The sequence below is a fragment of the Strix aluco genome, chromosome 1 (genome assembly GCF_031877795.1).
Source record: "Strix aluco isolate bStrAlu1 chromosome 1, bStrAlu1.hap1, whole genome shotgun sequence".
Classification (NCBI taxonomy): Eukaryota; Metazoa; Chordata; class Aves; order Strigiformes; family Strigidae; genus Strix; species Strix aluco.
Genome location: NC_133931.1, coordinates 66,970,048 through 66,994,949, shown reverse-complemented (window position 1 = coordinate 66,994,949; position 24,902 = coordinate 66,970,048). Strand labels below are relative to the sequence as shown.

General features: G+C 40.8%; 1 protein-coding gene across 9 annotated transcripts in view; it reads right to left on the bottom strand.

Annotated features, from left to right (window-relative positions):
• The window catches only part of STX17 (syntaxin 17), a 35,137-nt gene extending 19,684 nt beyond the window's left edge, over positions 1–15,453 (bottom strand). Inside the window, exons 1-5 of one of the 9 annotated variants that reach the window (XM_074823669.1) lie at positions 15,294–15,423; positions 13,783–13,875; positions 9,688–9,770; positions 8,203–8,384; positions 958–1,023 (exon numbers count right to left, since the gene is read on the bottom strand). In XM_074823669.1, coding sequence (XP_074679770.1) covers positions 958–1,023; positions 8,203–8,325 — 189 coding nt within the window. In that variant the 5' untranslated portion in view covers positions 8,326–8,384; positions 9,688–9,770; positions 13,783–13,875; positions 15,294–15,423. Of the gene's footprint in view, positions 1–957; positions 1,024–8,202; positions 8,385–9,687; positions 9,771–13,693; positions 13,876–14,523; positions 14,744–14,784; positions 14,825–15,030; positions 15,105–15,293 lie in introns of those variants that run through there. The other 8 variants (XM_074823678.1, XM_074823697.1, XM_074823688.1 and 5 more) reach the window with 8 other exon arrangements.
• Positions 15,454–24,902: the final 9,449 nt, after the last annotated feature.

Below are 24,902 nucleotides of genomic sequence, written 5' to 3'. Positions count from 1 at the left end.
CTACTGTCTAATACTGTTGTTCAGACGGGATTAAGTTGTTCTTTCTGAGTTTTTTTTTCATTTTGAGTCTGGTCTAATTTCCCACAGGAGTCAGTAAGGCATTGCAACAAACACGGAGATTTACAGTACTAGAATTTTGAAATACAGTGGTTTAGGACTGTGCTACCCCTGCCAGCAAAGTCTGCTCATCTAGATGCAGCATAGGTTTGTTCTAGCCACAAAGTCACGTTCCTCCTCTGAACAACATCTATGAGACCAGCACAAGGCGCCTCTCCTGCTGGCAAAGATACGTCTGTCCCCAGAATTTTGCCAGTACAGCATGTTATAACCACGAGCTGCCACATCTGCACCAGCAAACTTTGCAGTGCAGATTTGGCCTTTGTGGCTTTCTGTTTCGATAACGTTCTTTGGCTGTGTGCTATATAGCAGTGTGAAGGCTGATGTTTGGCATTAGCTTTTCCATCGTTTTCATCAAGACATGCATTTTTTTTGAAACAGATGTGAGATTCCCTGTGTGCTAAGTTATGGGTGACTATGCATGAAGTCACTGAGATGATGCCATGCTCACAAATGAGTCTGGTATTTCCTCCTCTGATGATATTATGCAGCTAACAAGAGATTTACACACCAAACTAGTAGTCCAGATGTTCTGTGTTTGGTCTGAAACCATCCTTTAAAGTTAACAGTATCCCTTATTGCAATTCCTGTCTTCTAATTTAGTAATGTAAGAGGATAGTTTGCAAAAGATCGGTCTCCAAACTTTTGCTTGTTCAAGAATTCTGAAACATTTCTGACTATTTGCCTCAAAGGACACAATTAGGAAATTCCCACCTCTTAAACGAAGTAAAGCAATACCATGTACAAATATACATCTCTGTGAAGATCCATCCCCGAGGTAACCAGCACTATGTATGTAATTTAATTCCATTAATATCACAGTCATTTTAATATCCTTACCTGAACTGTTCGTCCTGCGTTAATGTGCTCTTCGTGCAATCTGTCCCAGAGTCTGCATCTCTGATACTAAAATAAAGGAAAAATACTTCATATAATTGCTATTTTTACCAACTGGCTGTGCAGAAAAAAAGGAACCTTCAGTAAATAATCGCTTTAATTTTCCAAAATTGACAGTAAAGAAGCTGAGTCATAGGCATTTCCACTGCAACATTAGAGAGGTAAATGGCAATGTATTTTGTGAATAATTTTGTAAAATGTATTTTACTGAATTGCAGATAACCAGGGTTCTAGCATCAGTTTTTAACAACAAAGAGATATTGCAGCACCCTGATAATGCTGTGGCATAAATCACTTGGTAATCAGTAAAAACGAAGGGCAGAAGGAGGAAAAAGGAATGGAATAGGGGATAAGCAGTACTGGTCATATGAGGTGACAAGGTATCTGATATTATTTACAAAGAAAACTGCATTCATTACACAAGACTACTGTCTACATTTACACTTACCATTTCTATATAGATACAAACACAGTTATGAGAACCATCAGGGCAGATTTGGCACCTGCATGAGGCTTCCCTAACTTCAGCTGGAAACTATCCATACAGCACTTTCCATGGGACAGAGACCAGAGTAATCATTCCATTAGCAGAGAGCAAATTTTGCAAAAGAACTGCATATCATCACATATAAGCTTTTTCACCATTAAAATACATCAATCCCTGCTATTGGCAGTTAACATAAATAATATAGAGACGTTATAATGAAAAAGAGTCGTAAAATAATAAAAGTAGAAGCTGTGATTCCTGGAATATGTGCTGAAACCATCAAACCATTCTTTTTAATTGTTTAAATAACAAGACAAAATATTTACCATGATTTGTGAGATATTTTTATGTAAAGTTTAATTCCTCAATTTCCTAATATGCTTTGTTACCAATAACAAAGTTTATCTACAGCCTATACCTTTCCTTAATTCTGTTCATAATTTTAGAGGCCACAGCAATAAGGATCCCAAGTTACAGCTTCCTAAAATACAACAACAAATCTGAAGTTACTTCTTATTCTCAGAGAAAAAAAGTTCTTTCATGTTAGAATTTTGTAGTGCTATGGAATAGAAAAGGTTTAGTGTTTAATTCAGTCAGATTAAAGTGATTTTTCTAGGAAACTAGCAATTTCTGCATAAATTATTATGCCATTAAAACTACTGCCATTGTTTTTAAAAATAAAGTGGTAAAAAAATCTGTATCAACAGTAGATCTTCCGATTCAGTCATCCCTGAAAGAGTACTGAATCAGGAATTTCTGAGGGTGGAACAGAAGGGGTTTGGGGAAAAATTACCTTTTCAATTTCAACTGACTGTAATACATTGTCCACATGCTGAATAATAAAAAATCCTCTTTTCCAGTTAAGAACAACAAGAATAATTCCTCAGGAAACCTTTACTTCTCTTTATAATTTCTACTAGAAATGCTCAGCACATTTATGTGCTTTATATATTTAGAAGTTTTATTACTTTGGTTCAAAATTTCCAGTATTCTAGTGATGACCTCAAAGAATCCAATGACTTAATACACCCAGAGCAATGACATTCACGTAGTCAGAGAATTCCTCATTGTTGACTTCTCTTTGTCATCCAACACAAAATAGGCCATACTCCTTGGCAATGTTCTCTCTGGGGGACTCAAGGATAGCAAACCTTGAGAAGAGAGAGTATTGACATTATTTTCATTAACAAATACATGTAAAACTAAGAGAGGTCCATGAAGTAAAAACACCTATGGAATCCTAACCTGTTAGAGCAGGTCCAGAGGATGGCCACAAAAATGATCAGAGGGCCGGAACACCTCTTCTGTGAAGAAAGGCTGAGAAAGTTGGGGCTGTTCAGCCTGGAGAAGGCTCCAGGGATACCTGACTGCAGACTTTCAACATATAAAAAGGGCTTAAAAGAAAGACTGACTGTTTTTACTAAGGCCTGACAGGACAAGGCGCAACACTTTTAAACTCAAAGAGAGTAAGTTTAGAGGAGCCATAAGGAAGAAATTATTTCCTGTGAGGGCGGTGAGACACTGGAACAGGTTGCCCAGAGAGGTTGTGGCTGCCCCCTCCCTGGAAGTGTTCAAGGCCAGGTTGGACGGGGCTTTGAGCAACCTGATGTAGTGGAAGGTGTTCCTGCCCGTGGCGGGGGGGGGGGGGGGGGGGGGGCGGGTTGGACTAGATGGTCTTTAAAGGTCCCTTCCAACCCAAACCACTCAAGAAAGAATCCTTCATATTTATGATTTGGATCACTTCCATTTCTCCTTGAAAGTATCCAGTGGACATGGAGAAAACTCAAAGCTTTTCATAATATCCTCTGCATTTATTTTTGTAGTAGGTAGTGCTCACCAGCATTTCTAAAAGCTCTACAATAAATGTCTTATACAAACGTGTACACTCTGATGAAGACTGCAGTAAAACTCAGATATCTTAATTTCTCATTTTGTGTCACCTTTACGTGTCTTCCCACAAAACAATGATTCCCAGCCAAAGGTAAAAAGTGTTTCACACAACATCCTTTAACTTTGGCACAGTCACAGAAAATGAAATTAAAACTGAAAGCAACAGAGATAAGGATGCCATGTCTTACAGCACTGTGGTTTTTTGTAAGGATTATTGCATAGCACCAACAAAAATCTCCACCTTCCTATAGTACCATGACAATTGCTTTCATCTAACAGAAAGTTGTAACTCTTTTGGATAAGCATGCACTTTATTCCCTCTTTTGGAGTGAAAGTCCATCCAGTCCACAGAATGTGCTTTAGAAAACAAGAAGTCTCTGGGGAAAACATGGAAAGAAAAAAAAAACCCCAAATATAGAGAACTGATTTCTTAAGGATGTATTTTTAAGTCTTCAGAAACTGTCATATGGCAAGTTGGACTCTCAAATAGTTGAGAAGCAATGACGATGGATTTATGGTAGCAACTTCCTCTGAAAAGGGGTACTCAAGGTCAAATTTCATTATATATTGATTTTATAGTTTCTTCAAACAGTGATTTAGTAGATTAATTGTTTGGACTATCTCTGGAACCTAAGGTTTAAATCAATATTCATGAAATGAGGTTAGAGATATTGGCTTCATCATAAGTAAATAATGTTGCTGCTCTAAGCAATTTGACATAATTAGTGATTTTTGCTTAAAAGTAGCCTGTAAAATAAACAGGATCAGATTTTACAAAATTATCCTTTTACCTCTAGGGATGTTTAGTTTACATGGCTGAAAGTTAATTTTACAAAAAGTATTTCAGAGAAAACCATTTAAGCTGCTGATGCTGACAGCTCATAAAAGTACTGTAACACATTCATTATGGCTAAAATGCATGTAAAAGATATAAAATGCAAATTATCATGGAAGTATTTCAACCAAACTATTGCATGTGTTCTGATAATCTAAAACTATCAAGTGACAGATTTCAAATTCCAATTTGCCACATTTTTATCCTCACCTTCTCATAAATTTATCAATAGAGTAAACTTTGGAATATTTATAGTTCTTACACAGAAAAGTATTTAAAAAAAAAAAAAAAAAGAGAGAAACTTCAAATGTTAAGAACATTACACTGAGTATGGACTTTTTAAAGAATCTGGCATTTAGGGACTATTTTATACTCAGATATATTGTTTCTCACAAATGTTTGTATCTTATATTTTTTTGTCAATACACAGAAGCTCTGAAGTCTTCAGTACTGCTGAATACCTTCTAGTACAGTTACCAATTGCTCATTTAAAGGTTTTACCCATAGTCACTTGTTTCTAATAATGCTATTAATTATTAATTCAAATATCAAATTTGCCAGGATTTAGGGATGTCTAGGGATGCAGAAATTTTTCATAGTATCCTGAAATCAGAAAGACAAATCTGTACTAAACGTTGCTACTTCTTCCTTTCGTAAGTGTTGCTCTAGACGAAGTGCAGTTAACACTTTAAGAACTATGTTTACAATTATTTAAGGATTTTTCTGATATGCAAATTTTATTATGTTGACTGAACAGATCATTCACACTGATACCATCAACAACCTGAAAATCTCAAGAAATGTCCAAACCAGGTACTTTCAGATTGCATCAGATTTTTACATTCAAAATATAAAATTCAACTGCTCAGTAAAGCACCTTGGTATTTCAGTGTGGTCACTGAGTGCCATTATGGAAATGGCAGTCTGTATTGTCTGTAATTAAACTCTGGCTAAGCATGAGTTTCTCTGACAATGCTTTGAACAAAGTGTTACATCAGAACTAACCTAAAGACTCATTTTATCCTGAGTGCTAACATTTTCTGCATTTTCTTCTAGACACAGAAAACTATTCTTGCAATGATCTTCCCTTCTGTCTGCAAAACAGGAATGCTTGATGCAAATAAGTTGCTGGGCCAATAAAGACTTCAACTGACCAACACGTGGCTGAATTAAGTGGAACATATTTCACCCCTACCTTGACACCATGGTAACACTATCTGGCTAGATACAGTGTAATTATTCTTTGTCTAAATACATAAAGATATTTTTAGCAGGATCAACCAGTAACTGGCTACCCCTCCTCACTGACCAGGTCCTGCAAAACACAGCAGTTCCCAAGATCATCTCTCACACTGCTAAGTACTACACAGGGTAATAACTGATCATGTCTCTGTTTCTTATTGCAGCACCCAATGCCTTTTCAGGCTTCTTGATATATCCTAAATGAGGGAGATTTTACATATATGCTAAGTATCACAGAATCACAGAATCATCTAGGTTGGAAAAGACCTTGAAGATCATCTAGTCCAACCGTTAACCTAGCACTGACAGTTCCCAACTACACCATATCCCTCAGCGCTATGTCAACCCTACTCTTGAACACCTCCAGGGATTGGGACTCCACCACCTCCCTGGGCAACCCATTCCAACCTGTTCTGTAAAGAAATACTTCCTAATATCCAGTCTAAACCTTCCCTGGCGCAACTTGAGGTCATTACCTCTTGTCCTATCGCTTATTACTTGGTTAAAGAGACTCATCCCCAGCTCTCTGCAACCTCCTTTCAGGTAGCTGTAGAGGGCGATGAGGTCTCCCCTCAGCCTCCTCTTCTCCAGACTAAACAACCCCAGTTCCCTCAGCCGCTCCTCGTACGACATGTGCTCCAGACCCTTCACCAGCTTTGTTGCCCTTCTCTGGACACGCTCAAGTAATTCAATGTCCTTTTTGTAGTGAGGGGCCCAAAACTGAACACAGGAATCGAGGTGCGGCCTCACCAGTGCTGAGTACAGGGGTAAGATCACTTCCCTGTCCCTGCTGGCCACGCTATTTCTCACACAAGCCAGGGTGCCATTGGCCTTCTTGGCCACCTGGGCACACTTCTGGCTCATGTTCAGCCGGCTGTCAATCAACACCCCCAGGTCCCTCTCTGACTGGCAGTTCTCCAGCCACTCCTCCCCAAGCCTGTAGCGCTGCTGGGGGTTGTTGTGGCCCAAGTGCAGCACCCGGCATTTGGCCTTATTGAAACTCCTCCAGTTGGCCTTAGCCCATCGCTCCAGCCTGTCCAGATCTCTCTGCAGAGCCTCCCTACCCTCGAGCCGATCAACACTCCCACTCAACTTGGTGTCATCTGCAAACTTACTGAGGGTGCACTTGATCCCCTCATCTAGATCATCAATAAAGATGTTAAACAGGAGTGGCCCCAAAACCGAGCCCTGGGGGACACCACTCGTGACCGGCTGCCAACTGGATTTAACTCCATTCACCACAACTCTTTGGGCCCGGCCATCCAGCCAGTTTTTTACCCAGCAAAGCATGTGCTCATCCAAGCCTCGAGCAGCCAGTTTTGCCAGGAGAATGCTGTGGGAAATGGTGTCAAAGGCCTTACTAAAGTCAGGGTAAACTACATCCACAGCTTTTCCCTCATCCAATAAGCAGGTCGGCCTGTCGTATAAGGAGATCAGGTTTGTCAAGCAGGACCTGCCTTTCATAAACCCGTGCTGTCTGGGCCTGATCATCTGGTTGTCCCGCATGTGTTGTGTGATGGTACTCAGGATGAGCTGCTCCATCAGCTTCCCGGACACTGACGTCAAGCTGACAGGCCTGTAATTTCCTGGATCATCCTTCCGACCCTTCTTATAGATGGGCGTCACATTGGCCAGTTTCCAATCTGTCAGGACCTCCCCGGTCAGCCAGGACTGCTGGTAAATGATGGAAACCGGTTTGGCGAGCACCCCAGCCAGCTCCTTCAGCACCCTCGGGTGTATCCTGTCTGGTCCCATAGACTTGTGTGTGTCTATGTGATGCAGTAGGTCACTGACTGTCTCCTGGAATGCGGAGGGATCGTTCTCCCAGTCTCTGTCCTCTGGCTGAGGAGGCTGGATTCCCTCAATACAACTAGTCTTGTTATTAAAGACTGAGGCAAAGAAGGCATTAAGGACCTCAGCCTTCTCCTCATCACTTGTTACCATGTTTCCTCCCGCATCCAGAAGGGGATGGATACTCTCCCTGGTCTTTCTTTTGCTACTGACATACTTATAGAAACATTTCTTGTTATCCTTGATTGCTGAAGCCAGGGTAATTTCCAGCTGGGCTTTAGACCTCCTGATTTCTGCCCTGCATAGCCTCACAGCCTCTTTGTAATCACTGTGAGTGGCTAGCCCCTTCTTCCAAAGGCTGTAAACTTTCCTTTTCTCCCTGAGTTGCAGCCAAAGCTCCCTGTTCAGCCAGGGTGCTCTTCTCTGTCGCTGACTTCTCTTACAGCACCTGGGGACCGCCTGCTCCTGAGCCATTAACACTTCCTTCTTAAAGAGTGCCCAGTCTTCCTGGACTTTTGATACAACAGACTACACTTTTGATACAATTCTTTTTCTATTTACTTAAATAATTCAATCTCTCTATTTCTCTCAACTCAGTTAAAAAATATGTAGAGAAAAAGCTAGGTATAAACAGTAAGTTACTCAGAATAGTTGGCAGCAAACTGCTGTGACTTAAAAATGAAGTAAGAATATTACGCTGCTTTCCTTACAACTTTTTAACACAAAACAGTAATGTTTCTCACTCTGTAGATTAACTAGTTGCTACAAATGTAAAGGCCTTTGTACACACAGAATTACCAAACAATACACAAGTTTCATCTTTAGCCAGATTTGAGTTAAAGCATTTCATAATCAATTTTTCATCAAAATCTCTATATAATCTTGCAGCATGACTGCTTCTATACTGTAAAAAGAACTACATTAGTAAAAAGTCAACACTGACCTTCTCAATATTTATTTGGTGTTTCCTTAGCCTTTCCAAATCTGTTGGAATTGCCACTTTAATGAACTTCTGAATGGAGGGTTCAATTCGACGGAGTTTAACTTTTTCATCATCTTCAGACATCCTAAAAGCAGCTTTCAAGTCAACACTTGTCCAGTATACCTTTACCAAGGTAGAAACCCCTAAAAAACAAAGAATTACAGGCTTACACAAATGTAGTAATTTAGAATCACTTTTTAAAATAAAGCAAAATACGGTAAATCAGTCTTTCCAATAATCACATATATTCCAAAACCACATTTGAGTAGTATTAACTACTAAAAATCTGGATACTGTATTTGTATTCAAATGTATTATTTCTGCTTATTTGCAGGCTTTGGGTATCATTTTTCATAGATAAACCAACACTAACAAAAAAAATAGCTAAATAATTAAGGCAGATGCAAACATGCTTTGCAGCATAACAATAGATGGAAGCTTTGGAAAAAAACTTCCAATTAGACGCTTTGCTTGATCAGAGTTCAAGTTTTGCCAATTTACATTCTCAATTATCTTAAAAATTGTAAAACATGTCCTGAAAAGACACCAAAATAAAATTAATTTTGGAAGTCCATTTCCTAGAAAGATTAAGTGGATCCTGAATGATGATTTGCACTCCAAATTGCATTTGTCCCCTACTGAAATGACTAAGGCATCACCTAACAGGGGGTTTAAACAGGTTGCTGAAATATTTGCAGGACTGATAGGTACATAAGCAGCCTGAATTCTGTTTCCTGTATATGCATAAAACATAACTTTGGAGTTTCATTTCTCTACATGAAAGATATGTAGAACTGTATATAATAGCATTTATCTACAGAGCATATGAGTAATATAAAGGAATCCCATTATGCTGAATGCACACAAGGGGAAAGAAAAAATTATTGTGACATAATTTTGTAGTTTTAATACTGTATAAAGAGGTTATTTAAATGAGATTTTCCTTCTGTATACTCCTTTTTTAAAAAAACCAAGAAGTTGAATTGCAGACACATATTAGAAAGGTTGTCACAAGTGCCAGTAAAAAGACAAGTGTCAACTTGGTTATACAAAAGTACCTGTGCTACAACAGCAACTGCATCAGAAGGCTTTCCCTGATTTTCCTCTTCCAGTAACCAAACTAATCAAAAATAATTAAACTGGCATAATCCTCCTGGTACAGATGAGGCACAGCAGAATGTAACAGATTAAAATATCATCCTATTTTTCACACAGCCAAACATATTATTAACAGTGCAATTAGACATTATTCTTCTCACATCTAACTATGGTGTGAAAGTGTGGAGGGAGTGTTGAGGTTTTTCTGAGACCTGTGATATCTGCAGGCAGAGAGAACTTGAAGGCATGCACCAGTTGATGACCCTGGGTCTTCGACTGAACTGCTCAAAGTTCAGTCACAGCCCTTACCTGTAGGCTGCAGGGAGGATATGTACAAATCTCCCTCACCTTTAAAGGAGCCAAGAGGTAAGCACCTTCCATCAGGCCCGTAAGAAAACTGAAAGTGCTTCTGGCAAAGGGAAGCTGAGTTTCTAGAGGAAAATAGTTGCAGATTACTCACCATTTCCAACACAACTACAAATAAAACAATTATGTGTTTTTCTGAAGAACAAAAAGCTAACAGAAGACCCTCCTCGTTTATCTATCCCACCCCACAAAGAAACTGAAAACTGTCGAAAATTGAGTATTTACTGAGAGCAGACCAAGCTAGGGGAAGTCAATCTTTAAGGTTTCACTGATGCCTTTTCCTTTTTCAAATCTCAGAAGGAAATTATTTCATCAACTGACTCTGCAGTCATTGCTAAATCACCCCCACTTCAAATTATAGACACATACTATCAAGCAGTCTTACAAATCCCCTTCTAACCCAAGGCATTTAATGTTAATCGTTCTTTGTCCAAATCTTCAAATAAACATGCAGTGGGTGGCCTCACATTTTTCAGAATGTAAAAAGAACTTTAACCCTTTTGTGTTGATTTACTCTTTCCACCATTCTAACAACAGTAGTTTAAATGCAAGATGATAAAAAATACATTGGTTCTTCTATTGTACCTTGGTCACTACAGTCCCTAACACTTTTGAAACAACTATTTGTATCTCACAACTGAACTCCATTTTGAGTCGAGAACAGACTTTTTTTGCACTAAAAGCAAAAGATGAAATGCATCATACTCCAAACTGCAGTGCCTCCTCTTCAAACGCACATTTAATTTCATGACAGCTTATACTCTAATCCATGAGTTTCTGAGCTACAATTAATTAAACATTGGCTCCTTAAAGATATTTAGTAGCCATGCCATGCTTTTCTTTAATACCAAATCATCTTGAAGAAGTGATGACACAAATACTTCAAACTTCTCACACAACATGAACTCACTGAAACCCACGGCACACTCTGTCTTACAACAAATACAGCAGACTAAGCTAAATCCATTGTAATTTTGTCCTTAACCTTTAATGACATCTAGAGATTGATAAGAGTCCAAACTGACAGTTTAGATGACCTATAAACTGGACCACTGTGAAAGCAGAGTTAATGTAACCAACGGCCGTATGTCTTGAGTAGGTGATCTGAATAAAGAGCAGTTTTAAATTCAAAGATTTGTCTGCATGCAGGCCTCTGGATAGTCATTTTCTTCTCCTTAAAAATTTCCAGACAGTAAACTAGCTTTCATGACAGTGTCTACGAATCTCTAAGGCACTACTGACTAAAATTCACTGCAGAGTAGGTGTGAGAAACTAAGAAAGAAATACAAAAAGTCCCTACATTCTCATCAGGTCTCCTGCTTAATGTTCTCTCAAACATAACAGTAGTTATTGTAACAAAAATTCTAAGCCATAAATTACCAATAAGAAAATATGCAAGGTCTTCCCTTTTTTTAAGTTCACATAATATGATAAATAAAATTAACATTACACGTTTTTGTGATGACCTCATGTTCATTCCAGGTGCAATTTCAAAGAAATCTACGGTTTCTTGCATAATTTCTTGGGTTTGTGTTTCTCAGGCAGAACTTTTAACAATTAATTTCTAAAACCATAATGCCTGGTTTTTGAGTAATCACAGAACAACAGGGCAGTTTAGGTTGGGAGGGATTTTCATACGCCACCCAATACAAGCTGAATTAGATGTGGTTGCACAGGCCCTTTGTCCAGTCAAGTTCTAACACCTCCATGCATGGATGCTCCACACATTCACTAGACCCCTCCTTCAGTGTTTGACCATTCTCCAGGTTAAAAACAAATCAACCAACCAAAACCAAAACGACCTTCATCGCAGCTAAACCAGCTTGTGTCCATTGCCTCTCATCTCACTGCCACGCACCTCCAAGAGGAGCCTGGCTCTGCAGCTTCCAACACACAGCAGTAAGATCTCCCCTTCCTTCACCTTCTCTTAAGGCTGAAGAAATCCACCTCTCTGTTTCTGCTCAAACATCATGTGCTCCAGGCCCCTAACCGCCTTGCTAGTTTCACAGGTGCCAAATAGAGGGGAAGAGTCACTTCCTTGACCTGCTGTCCCTCAGCTGCATTTACTAATACAGCCCACGATGCAGTTCTCCTTCGGACTCTTATTCAGTATGTGGTCCACCAGCACACATAGGTCCTTTTCTGCAAGGCTGCTCTCCATCAAGTCTTCGCACGGCCTGTTCTAGTCATCAGGCTATTCCATCCCAGATGCAGGCCTTTCTTCTTGCCTTTGCTGGAATTTATGAGGTTTCTGTCAGCCCCCTTCTCCATCCCATCAAGGTCCCTCCAAGTAGCAGCCCTGTCCAGCCTATCAACCACTCTCCTCAGGCAAGTAAAAAACATTGCTCTCAACTTCAGCTTTTTGAGAAGATAATTTTGTCTCTGTCCTTGGATCTGAATTGCAGTCAGCATGTACACAAATCTGCAGAATTTCTGAGCCCTCTCTCAGAGAGTGACATTCAGACACCACGTGGTTGTGTGACAGATCACCTTCCCTTTGTGACCACTTCTGTACAGGACTGTCACTTGAACAGGGGCTTAGACAGTCCTTCCTACAGGTGTTTACCAAGTTCCAAGCACAACAAAATCTTGAGTTCTCTGAGACTGGAATACATGGCTCTGATTCTCTAAAATAAATTCAAGTTTGAGCAAAAAAGCCCAAGAGAATACCATATCATTAAATCAGTAATTAAAAAAGTTAGATAAAACCATTTGTAATTAACTGTCCTTTATTATATTCACTATGCAAGATATTTTGATAAATAAGGAAATTACAGAATCTTGTCTTTTCAAACGCTGATGCTACAGGCCTGTTAGAGGTTATCTTTTAAGTAAAATAGTTTCAATTTAACATTCAAAATTCATGCACCAAAATTCAATTATATTTCAGCGACAGAAATAACACTTATCCAGAAGTGATCACGACCCAAATGCAGAACAATTTTCAGTCAACTGTGTTAACAAAAAAGATGTGTCCAAAGCATACTGTAGCAGCATTAACAAACTATTAGGTGGTGACAAAATTTATATATATATATCATATATATATGACAAAATTTAGATATATATATATTATATATATATATATATCTCCCTTCTTAATATTTACGTTTTCTGGATACTGGTCCCAAACGGGAACTGTAATTGTGAAGTAAAATTAGCATAAAAAAATACTATTAACTAGATATCTTCACTTAACGTGAAAATCATCTATGATTCTTACTAACCACGACAGGGAAAAATTCCTCATCCAGTTTGTTGACCCCATGTCCTTAAAATTATTGAAGTGTATCTTCCATGAACAATTAGACCACATGCTCTTGCTGGTAATGAACAGAGCAAAAGAACCTGAGGAGTTCCACTGGTTTGATCTTTGCTCTACCAAATAAACAGGTATGTAAAGCAAACAAAATTTTTCAAAAACAGATCACTTCCTCCTTCAGTTTTTGAAGGTCCAACCAGCATATGCAATCTTATTTCACTAATTAAATCAAATAATTCTGAGGGGTAAAAGAATCTTAAGGCATCCAATTCCCAACAGTGAAAGTGTGAATTTAATTCTGACACTAACGTAAAATCTCCACTTACTACATGGTAGTGCACAGAAAGCACATAGTCACATAGTTGCAGTCAATCAGAAGTAAAATTCTTTCTACTTGTAACTTGTTATAAATTTCAGTAAATGCTGTTAATACACATCAAATGTAATGCTCATGAACTTCTGTTAAACTGCCTAATGTTCTCCATTCAAATATGGTAGGAAAAATGCAGAATAAACCTGAAGAGTTCTGCTTGCCCAGGGAAATGCAATGTTAACACACATACTTGATTTTAATTCACTTATGACACTTTAGACAACCCCTGCCACTAGAAAAAGTACTTTCAGCACAGGCCTTGTTTTTAAGGGTTGTAAGGCCAAAAAGGTTTTTCCTTTTCTCACTGTAAATCAAATAAATTAGAATATGGATGCTAGAATGAAGAGACTTACAATGGCTTTCTCACTAAGGTGACCTGAAACACTTCTTATAGTAGTACCAGCCCCAAAATTGTAGTAACAGAGTATTCACTATTGCTCACTTGGCTGAGGTCCGCAGTTAGTGAAGAACACGCTCCTGTGGTAGGCTACAGCCAAACTGCACTTTGGGTCCGAATTACATCTTTCTCCTTTGCCTGTAAAAGGAACCAAAGGAAAATAGCTTTGTTAGGCTGAAATAAGGCACTGTCACCAGCCCCTGCGTGCTCACAAAGTGACATGAAACTACTCAGTGAGATAAAGAGCCACATGTGCAGGATCTCCCACAGGACAACCAGAATTAGCAGCTGTATGTAACAGGCTCTGGTTCCTAGAAGATCGGTGTACTTGTGGATCACCCAGCGAGATAAACTTGATCCAAGCAAGGCAAGGGCACATGACTGCATTTGGAGAAATCAGAGGAGATGACAGGCATTTTGTATTCCTTCTACATGTTTAAGCCAGCTGCAGAAGGGCAGAAAATACCTCATGACTAACACATCAACATTTTTTGAACAAAGCTGAACTGGTGGAGCGAGTCTGTAGTGGATGGACACCTGCAATAGGTGGCCGCAACACAGTTCAACCTGCAATCAGAGCCCCAACACTGACTTTTCTGTATTACTGAACTATGCCTCTGGTCTCACCCCACCAACCAGGAGGTGATGGAGGCCTACCCTTCCCGTACCTCGCCCCTGAAAAGCAAGGGCTGCATGCAGAGAGTAGAAGCATAAGAATAAAGAAAGGCTTTAAGTCTTATATCAAGGCTTCAAGCAGACTATACTAGTTTCTTTTTCCCGATTTACACTTTCAGAAGCTTGGGGAATGGCGGGCTAAACAATTCGTCGCACTATGCGTCTAGTTTTTTTTTAAAAATAAATAAGTAATTCAAGCTGGTGTGACAAGCTCGGGCTCGGTTCAGCCCCTCCGCCGGCACGTCAGCCTGTGCCTTCCCCGCGGCCTGACCTCTGCGTCCGGCCGCTCTCGGCGGCACCCACACGGCCGGGGCACCCCCCGCCCTTCCGCCGCGCTCCCCAGCCGCTGGTGGCGAGGGAGACCGCCCTCACCCGAGCAGGGGCGGGGGAGCGGGACGAGCCCCGCCGCCCTGCCGGCCAGCCCCCGGGCCGGGGGACAGGAGCGGCCGGGGGGCGCGGGCCTACCAGCGGCAGCAGGGCCCGGCCTAGGGCCGCGGCCCGCAAGGCCGAGGTGAGCGGGCGGCGGCCCCGCCGCGGCCCTCGCTAAGGGGCAGGAACCGGGGGTCGGGGGAACCCGGCGCTCCGCTCCCCGCCACGGGCCGCGCTGCGGGCTCCTACCGGCCGGCCACGTCCGCAGGAACCGAGCCCAGGGCGCGGCGGGGCCCCGCCAGGCCCCGGCCCGGCCTCCCCCTCGCCCCCCCCCCCCCCCGCCGCGGGAAGCGAAAGCGAAAGCAACGGGGCCGTCGGCAGCCGCCCCGACCCCGCTGGCCGCCCCGCCGGGGCTGCCGCTGCCCCCTCCCTCCCTCCCTCCGCGCTCCGCCGCCCCCGGCCGTGTGCGGGCCCCTCCCGCCGCCGCGACCCCCCCGCCTGCGGCCCCTCACCGTGCGGCGGCTCTGGCCGAGACGAGGACCGCGGCCAGCGGCGGCCCCGGGACACTGGGCGGGAGCCGGCGCACAGGACTCCCCCTCGGTGGGAAGCGGCCCAGCCCCCGCCCGCCACACACACCCCCTTCGCCGCGCCCGGAGCCATTTTCCCCGGGTTTATTTCCTTCCGTAACTCCGGGTGCGGGGCGGCAGGTCGGGGGCGGGAGGGGGCCGGTGCGGAGGAGGAGGAGAAGGACAAGCAGCCCTGGACAGGGGGGGAGTACCGGTCGTCTGGGATAAGGACTCATCGGGACAGAAAACTTAAATTTCTTCTTCTAAAAGAGAGCCAAAGGTTCATTTTAAGAACTTTTCCTAAATTCCCCACTACCAATCTTTTTGCTTGCTTTGACATGTTGTTTAGGTAACACCAAATTGCCGAGTGGGACCCTGGGGATACAGAGCATTGGTTTGCAGGGGACAGATGCCAACCAGGCCATGCCAGTGAGGGTCCTTTCTCCCCTCACGAACCTTCACTGTTCCAACAGCATTCAGAAAATAACTATCTAGGAAATACTTCTGACCTGTATTTTGAAAATAAGCATAGCCTGTTTGTGCCTGACACTGATCATTGGATCCTACCCCAGCACCGCAGTGCTGGCAGTAGCACCCACTCCTGGCAGCTGTAGGACAGGTAGAGCAAAACCTCCAAGGGCAGCCTGGTATCACTTCGGATCATTTTATCACCTCTGAATACAAGTGAAAAACTGTCTGGCTACCTGGCAATATCTGTAGAGCAACTATGTTACGCTACTATTAGAACATTTTTTAACTGAACTCAACTGCATTAATGGAACAGACTTAAGATCTCCAAAGCATCAAAGACAGATTTAAGTTGATTTTCATGTTCTGAACAAGATTTGCATTATCTGTTCATTTGTCTGTCATTCCATGCCCTTTTGGCCAGTTGCAATTTAATTTAGAGAAAGTTATTACAGTCCTGTAAGTTTCGTGGAAATTGGTATGTCACTGAGGAAATAAACCAAAATTTATTTCCTCAGCAAAGGAACAGCAAGCCAAAAACTCAGCTCTTACACGTTTGTGTTAGCAACAATCAGCCAGACAATCAGCATGTATATATTACCCATACACTTTGCATATACGTAGTTCCAGACTGCTGGATGGGATTTTCGTAGGACAAATGGAGAATAAATTGCAGTTATTGTAATGGAGGTTATTTAGGGGCTAAAGGATCCAAATCCACAGGATCCAGTGTCTTCATTAGTTCTGTTGCTCCCAATACAGCTGCTGGAATGACAATGGAGTACTGGGGAATGCCAGAGTACTAAAAAAAAATCTTACACTGAACATATATTTAAAAAAGGGTAAAGAGGATGACACAGGCTAGCCTATCATAGCCAGTTTGACACGGATATGGGGCAGAATCATGGAAGTGCTGACCTGGGAAACAGTCATTAAATGCCAATAATTAAATGCCAGTCAACACACGTTTATGAAAAAGATTTGGTTAAACACATTTGAATTTAAGTTTGGCTGATAAAGGTATCAATGTTGATGAAACAGCTTCCATCTGAGGTAGAACAGTATGCTGTTCTCATAAATACAACATGGAATACAAATTCTGCATAGTTGATAGGTGATTCAGGTGACAGTTCTCAAGAGAAGTAATTATAAGTGAAGATTCGTCATACTGTTGTCTTTTTGGGTGGTGTTATTCTTGGCCTTGTGCTATTAGAAATGACCTAGACAAAAATACCAAATCACTGCTTTGCTGTTGTAAATAAAGATAAGGACAGGTCACTTAGATAAGCTCCTTTGAATTGCTTTGTAAGATCTTCTCACTTGCACAAATACTCTCAGTACAGTAAAACTGGAGGCTGTGCATTCAAGATAAAGCCTCCAAGACACCTGGAATCTTAGGGAGAATGACTGCCATGAGACAATGCTAAAGAGGACCTGGACATTTTGGTACATAAGCAGCTGAACATGAGGTCCCAGAACAAAGCTTTTGCTAACTAATACTCTGGAGCAAAACCAAATGAACATCAAATACAACTGGAATGGATATTACCCTTGTTTATAGAACTGATTAAACCATTAATAGTGGAAATAATGCATTCAGTTTGGGCATTTACACTTCAAAGGGATGTTAAATATTGGAAAGAGTCCAGAATAAAGTTATGAAAGGTGTGGAAAATGTGCATTAATGTAAGATATTTTAAAAGCACAATCCAATGGAGGTGAAGAGGTACCTTTGTCATAAGCCTACTAGTACTTGTCTGGGTTAGAGATGTTTGAGGAGTAGAAGCAGTGTTGGCTTTCAGAAAAGGACAAAATTCTGAAAGCAAAACTAAAGAAAATGAGACCAGAAATATGGCTGTAGGTTTAAATTGTGAATCTGTGAATTTTGGAAACAATACAAAATTGTCAGTAAAGAAATTGAGATTTTTTTCAAAGAAGTACTGTAGCTCGAGCATGCACAGCTGCAATTTTGATACAGAATACATTGGCAGAGGTTCTGTGTGATCTCATATGGAGGTGGTACGACCACAAGATTATACTTGGTCTTTCCTTTCCTTAAACTTGATGACTCCAGAAGAAGACCAAGAAGTCTACTTATGTAGCAGCAAAAGAAGGAATAGGATCCCAAGGATATTCCCAAAGAGAAAGATTTTTTTTTTCTGTGAGTTCTAACAGGCAACATCTGAAGAGCTCCTGGTACATTTCATTGTGAACATGACATTCATACCTGACTGTCCAGTTCTGCTACCATTGCATGTGATCTCCCAGACAACCCAGCAGTGACTTCAGAGAAGTCCAGATTTCCTCAAGGGAAAAATGACAATACAAAAGGCTATGTCACTCATGTAAAGATCTTCAAAGGAACAAGAGTTCCACCTTCAGGTCTGGGAAAATACTACCTCTGATGGCAAAAGATATCTCAGAAAAAAAATTTGACGTGTAGATGGAATTGGACTTCCTGAATTACAGACAGATTCAGACTTGTATTGCATGTCTGTGATCAATTTTGAATGGTCTCTTACAGATCTGATGACTGTGTATATTCCTGTACAGTTATCAGAGAAAATGTTCTGTATCACCAATGTAGTCGAAAAGCATGGAGAGTCCTAGAAAGGCAGAGAACTGTTGTACATCTGACTAAGGAAGAGCTTGCCAGCCATTTCTTTTTCCACGTGAGATCATTCATAGTTTTCAGATACATGGATTTGGGACCAGGAGCCAGATGTGCAATTCCTTTAACATGCTGAGCTCTATTCTCAGCAATCTTTCCTTATACACAGATTCTCAGATCATTCATGCTGGGGACGGTATTTCAGTGAGCATTGCTCAATAAACACAAAACTTCCCAGATACTTACATTATGTTCCCAAAGATACATCTTTTTCCAGTAGAGCATTTCAAAATTCTGTTGCCTTTTTCGATGTATTATTATTACAGACACACTGATTTCACTGTCAAAAGGCTTGTGCTGGCAAGAACTGATGATAAAGTTTCCATTGTGTCATGGAAAACAGCCATTACTGTGTTACAGTGAACATTGCTTTCTCTCACAGTCTTTCAGGAGCGCAATGTTGTTTGAAATGAGATCCCCTTCTAATGTACATCTCTGAAACAAATCAAACTCTTCCAGTAATTCTTGACTGAGGGGTGTTTTGTGGAATATGTGGCAGTATTTTCTGAAACTGTCTTCCTGATATAAGCAAAATACTGCGGGTTGGTTTTTTTGTCAACTGCTACTGCTACGGTTGGTGGAATTCTGATCCAATGCCCTTTTAGTGTAATTTGCTGCAAAACCAGCACAGATTTGGTTGAGGATCATTTGTATAATGTTGCAGAAAGTAGGTCTCCCAAGTGGTAATGGAACAGAACAGGTTTATTATACATTAACATACTCACAGTAGCAGTAACACTGAATAGGGTGTAAAAGCAGGAGAAAAAGCAATTAGGGCAAAGCAGATTTTATTTTGAGAGAAACATTTGCTCACTGGTTGCACTGGCTATTTGGGTCTTTTCCAGCATGTTCACGAGTCTCTCACTGTGACCTCGATGCAGGAATGGTTTACAGTAGCTGTCGCTGATCTACCCCTGCAACAGTGGCACAGGAAAGCCTATACAAAGAGGATGGCAGGTACAGAAACTATCTACAACACCTGGTCTGCAGTAGGATTTCCCTACTGACAAGAGCAGGGTGAAACAAGCATCGCTAGCTGGTGGGAGCTCGTGTTGCTGGCACTCGGGAAACGTGCACCTGCAGCACTTTGCCTGGGAAGCCTTAGCTGTCCAAAACCAAAGGAGATAAAACATTAAAACAAGTGTTGCTGGGGTTGTGGCTCTACCTGGGAACTTTCCCATGACTGGAATTTCATCGAGATCCATGTTTTTTTTCCCCAACATCTTTTCGTTCCCACTGGAGCTGAAGAGGATTTGTCCCACTCAGAACTACTGATCAGCTTTCAGCATGCGCTGTAGCAATGGTGTATCAGATATTCTCAGTTTCATTTGTAAGGTCAACTAAGCAGTTTTACTTTTCTTAAGAAGAAGGTTGAGTTAACTCAGTTAAAAAGCTTTTAGTGGGACTGTCTTTTGTGTGCATTCATCTCTTGTTATAGGATCAAATTACATTGGCATCGCTAATCTCTACAAGTTATTCTAACTAAAAAAAAAGAGTTTCCATATAAGTCAGTTTTACCAACCAAAGAAAGTTGGTCCACTTTTTTGTTTTTATACAAGGCCTTAGAAATGGTATCAAATCTTAGTGCCATTCAAGTCAATGGTAAAATTTCAATTGAATTTAGCAGGGTGAGGATTTCATTCTTTGTCCAGGTTCCAACGCTTCCTGACACAAGAAAATACAAACTGTATTCAGGGGGAAAAAAATAGAAGGCGGTGAATCAGCTGAACAAACATTCATTTATTCAGTTCATCCACCATACTTACCAGTAAACATTTCTTTTGTAAAACCAATCAGCCTTGAAAGAGGGATTCAGAATGTCTTTTAATTGCAGACCAGAGGTGTGATACTGTCAGCTTGCATCCATAATCAGTTTATATTAAAATGTTTTTAAAACTGTTTTTAATTTTTCTTGCTTCATTAGTCGAGTGATTCTGATTCTGCTGCTTCTCTAACACGTGCAGATCATGAGCAACTGCCTATTCAATAAAAACTTCAGGGAATTTCAGAAACAAATTAAAATTTAGAATACTCACATTCATTTGGGGTGTTTTTCCACTGACTCAATGTTACAACTCTACTTTTAAGATTTCTAGAGTTGTCCTTGCCTTCTTTCTTCCCCTTTATGAGATAACCAGAAAGTCATTGTTCAGCTCTGCCAAAAAAGTACCTTGTGCTGAAAGGTGAGGCAAATAGACATGAAGATCTGTAGCCTGGCTAGTTTGGATTATGGAATATTTCTTGGATATTGTTTTTCTGGAGATAAAAAGTTTATCAGACTGTTTCTGATTTAAAATCCACCTCAGACTCCAAGGCGTACATCGAGTTAACCAGAAATTTACCTGTCTGTATAATGACCTATTAATCACACTGCTGGTTCAAAGGCCTTGTATGCCATCTAGCTTTGGATTATCTTCAACAATGGCTACAAGTGCACGGTGAGGTTTTAGGTAAGAATTGGGCAAGCATACATGCTAGTTCCTCCTTAATGTTCTCACAGCCTTCAACTTTTTTTACACTGGGGGTTCCTGAACCAGGTGTGGTTTGTTTCTTTAGTAACCCCCGTGAATCTCTCTTTCAGATGCTCACCCAGTCTCCCCTAGAAAGTAAGTAAAGCTTTTTCAGGCACAGAGTCCTTTGGCAAGGATTTTCACAGGTCTGTTGCTATCTGCCTAAAGAGGCTGGCTCTTCAGACAGTTGATTGCTGTCCAGCCTCCCCATGCTACTCACTACTCTGTAGACCTCATTTCTGCTCTACATTGTCTTTTTTTTCAGTCTCAACCACTCCTTGTGGACAACTTACTCCACAACTTTGATCATCCTTGTTGTTTTTGTCTGGTCTGTTTCCATTTCCAATATATCCTTTTGTTTTGTTTTGTTTTGTTTTGTTTTGTTTTGAGATGAGGGAAGCAGAGCTGCACACAGTATTCATTTTGTGGGCACAATACAGATTTATGCAATGTTATTATTGTATTTTCTGTTTTGTTGTCTATTACTTTGCTAGCAATTCCTAGCCTTTGCTATGTTCCCCTCTTTTTTTTTTTTTTAACCATGTCTGAGAAGTTTTCCTGCAAGTCTCCATTATAACCCCAAAGTCTTGCTTTGTAATTGTTACAGTGGTTACATTGTTGTAATGGCCAACATAATGATTGGCTACTTAGCTTAGGAACTGGCCATACAGTTGCACAAAAAAATGATTGAAGGCAACATAATAAGGCAACTGTGCAATGGAACACTTTCACTCACAAGGAAGTGGTTTTTGCTAGGAGAAGTCAGAGTGAATCAGAAGTGAAGAGGTGGAGTGGCTGAAGTACAATTCAACATCTATTGCTAGAAAGTATTTGTCATTTCTAATATGTGGTAAGCAGTATACAATTTTAAATGTAACTGAAATGTTATCTTAGTAAGTCATAAAATATACTTTCTCAAATCAAAACCTTTTTTGGTCCTGTGCTGCTTTGTGTCTTTCTGTCCTACACATTTTCCAGTATCCATCAATTTCTGTGTATCTAGGGAACCCCTCATGACCTGGATCTTTACGGTGATGCTTGCTGGTATTATCTTGAAAAGTTTAAGTTGCTTCTGGCAGAAGTCAGACCCTTTTCTCTGAAAGACGGAAAATGAGAAGGTAGTCACTTACAATTAACTCCTTCACTGTCTCCTCCTTCCTGCTAGGTCATAGATATATCTAAGCCATGAGGGGGAATGCTGGCATAAGACAGATGCTTAGGTTCACATTTCAAACTTGTTTCTTTCTTCCCTGCTAGACAGTTTTACTGCAGACGTGCTCATTGGCACTTCTTGAAAAAGAAAACTGATGGTCTAGTATCAAAGGTGCAAAGCTGAAGGTATCAGCTCCGTTGTCAAGTCGGGTAGACCTTTTCACTACCTCACAGGCAGTGTTGTGTATACACTAAAACTGTGATGTACTCAACTTCTGTAACAGTAGAGTGGAGATACTGCATAAAAAAATATGCATGATTCAAAGAGACTTAATTCCACAGTAAGAATCATTTTTATAAATAATGTTTGAATCTTATTCTGTTTACTTTTAGTATGGCAGTAAAACTGTGAAGCCCTGAAGTTCAGTCTTGTAGAGATAAACCTACTTTAAAGTTTTATCTCAGAGAAAGAAAGCCTCTAAAGCCTGTTTTAGTTTAAAATGTAATTGAAAGTTTGATTTTCTTGATGAGTACTTTGGGGTACATGTTCAGCTAGCTATGTGGAGAATTAGCTGTGCAAGTCCCATTACTGCTAATGCTACTACTAATTCCCTGCACATCATACTGAATATTTACATCTTTGTTTAGTATTTAGATGATCCACTAAAATATTTGTTTCTCACTGTTACAGTCATCTGTAATACAAAAGGAATCATAAACATGTGGAAAGACAATTTTTAGTTAAAAATGTTTAGTGGTGTTTAACAGATAGCATTATTACAATTTGAAGTAAAGCCTAAATTGGGACTAAAATGGCTTCGTTTCTTACCTCAGAAATAGTGGATTGGATTAATGTTCTGTGGGCACCATGAATGTAGATTATTTTCATTGTGTGCAAAAGCTCTGGGTGTCAGAGAAGCTTAAGAAGGGCATTAGCTTAATGCTTGTGTGGTACAGAGAGTGAGTTATTTCAGTAGTTTTAAATCTGGTGGCAAATACTGTCCACAGGATGGATTTTGATAATTTATGAATGTTTCTCTTCTATATCAGCTGCAGACAGGTAAAACACTGGGCAAAAATACTTTAATTGGTGCATGACTCTGTTTGGCAACCTTGCATATTGACAGTATCATTTGCCTAATGTGACTGGATCTCATTTTCAGTCTGTCTGACTGCTTCATGCTGAGGGTCATCTCTGAGCTGGACAGCAGTCCCAAAGTGAATAGGATGGAGTTTATAATACAGAATAGCTCTTATGAGCCTCAGGACTCAAAAGAAACCAGAACAATATTTCTATGGATCTAAGTGCAAAGTCTGCTATTTAGCTTTATTTTGCAAGTAGTTGCTTAGGTCTCTTAGTTGTTCTTCTAAATGGTAATTTTTAATGTAGCTGTGATTATCTTAGGGTTTTATTGTGAGTTTTACAGGTCCACCACTATACTTATTACTGACTTGTCCAGTCTCTTGCTATGTCTGGAAACAAAGCTATGGCATAACAGGAATAGTCATCGTTTTTCCAAGCAATACACCAAAATTTTGGAGGGAGAGGGGATGCAATACCTCAAGACATCACCACTGTTATTCTCCTGCTTGACTTCTCTTGTGAAAAATAGTCTGCTTCCCTTCATTACTCCCATTCACTCCTCAACATCAGGCCTGGGGAGCAAATGGGGAATTTGTCAGTATTTTTGCTTCTGGTGTTGGAAAATTTAGAGGTAATGCCAGGACAAACTTGATGTGAAGGGTGGCTAGATGTGGGGGCTGACAAGAAGCAAGGCAGAAGTGATGCACTGCCTGGATGAAGGCAGAAGACACCTGAACAATGGGGAGAAAGGACTACAGTGAAGGTAGAAGTGAGTCCAGATTCAATTTGTTTGTCTGAGAAGTCTAGCAGACATGTGGGGGTAAATAGTTCAAAAAACAAGACAGAGTGAACATTAAAATTTTACACTGGTGTGTTTTTAATCTAATGCTGTGTGTGTTAAACTTTGGGTATGTTATTCAGGCATTCATCAAATTAGAGTTTGGCCCTCCTGAAGATGACTCTCAGCACCTGAGTGAATCAGATTAAAGTTTGCCTGGAATTTAAAAGTGCTGTGTGTTTCTCAGGACTGTTTCAGAGCTGATTACTGAAGAAATTTCTTGGGACCGGTTGAACCTTAGTCTTACTGTTCAGGTTAATGGTCTCACAGCAGAGCTTGATGTTCAAATGTTATAAACAAGATTCCTCTAGACTACTTTAGGCTTCAGTTGCTCTAGAAGACTTACGCTACACATATATCTGCCACTTTTGGAGCATCTTAAAAATACATTTCAGGAGAACAAGTTAGTCCTTCCTGAACTCCCTCACTGCAGCCCTCTGCCCTCTATAACTTCCCTTCCAGGTGATAGGAACGCAAGTAATGAGCACAAAGAGCTGTCACACCAATTGATGCTGCTCATGCAGCACCCATTTCCAGCAGCAGAAGCTCTCTACTGATGGTGAGTCCTAGGAAAAAGGCTGCATGCAGATACAAGTGGAGGAGCAATAAAGTGACTTGTGCTTCCTGTGGAGGTCTGTTGTCGTTACAGGTAGTTCTGCAAAAAAAGGGAGCATAAGTGGTATCATAGTTTGGCTGTGCATCCTTTGGGCAAGGAAGGAGGCTTTCAGGGAGTGCGAGGATGAGCTTGCTGATGAGGATGCTGGAATCTGCCATCTTCCAGCCCACACCCTACATGTGTTTCTTGTTATTAATAGCCTTGTTCTTTGCATTG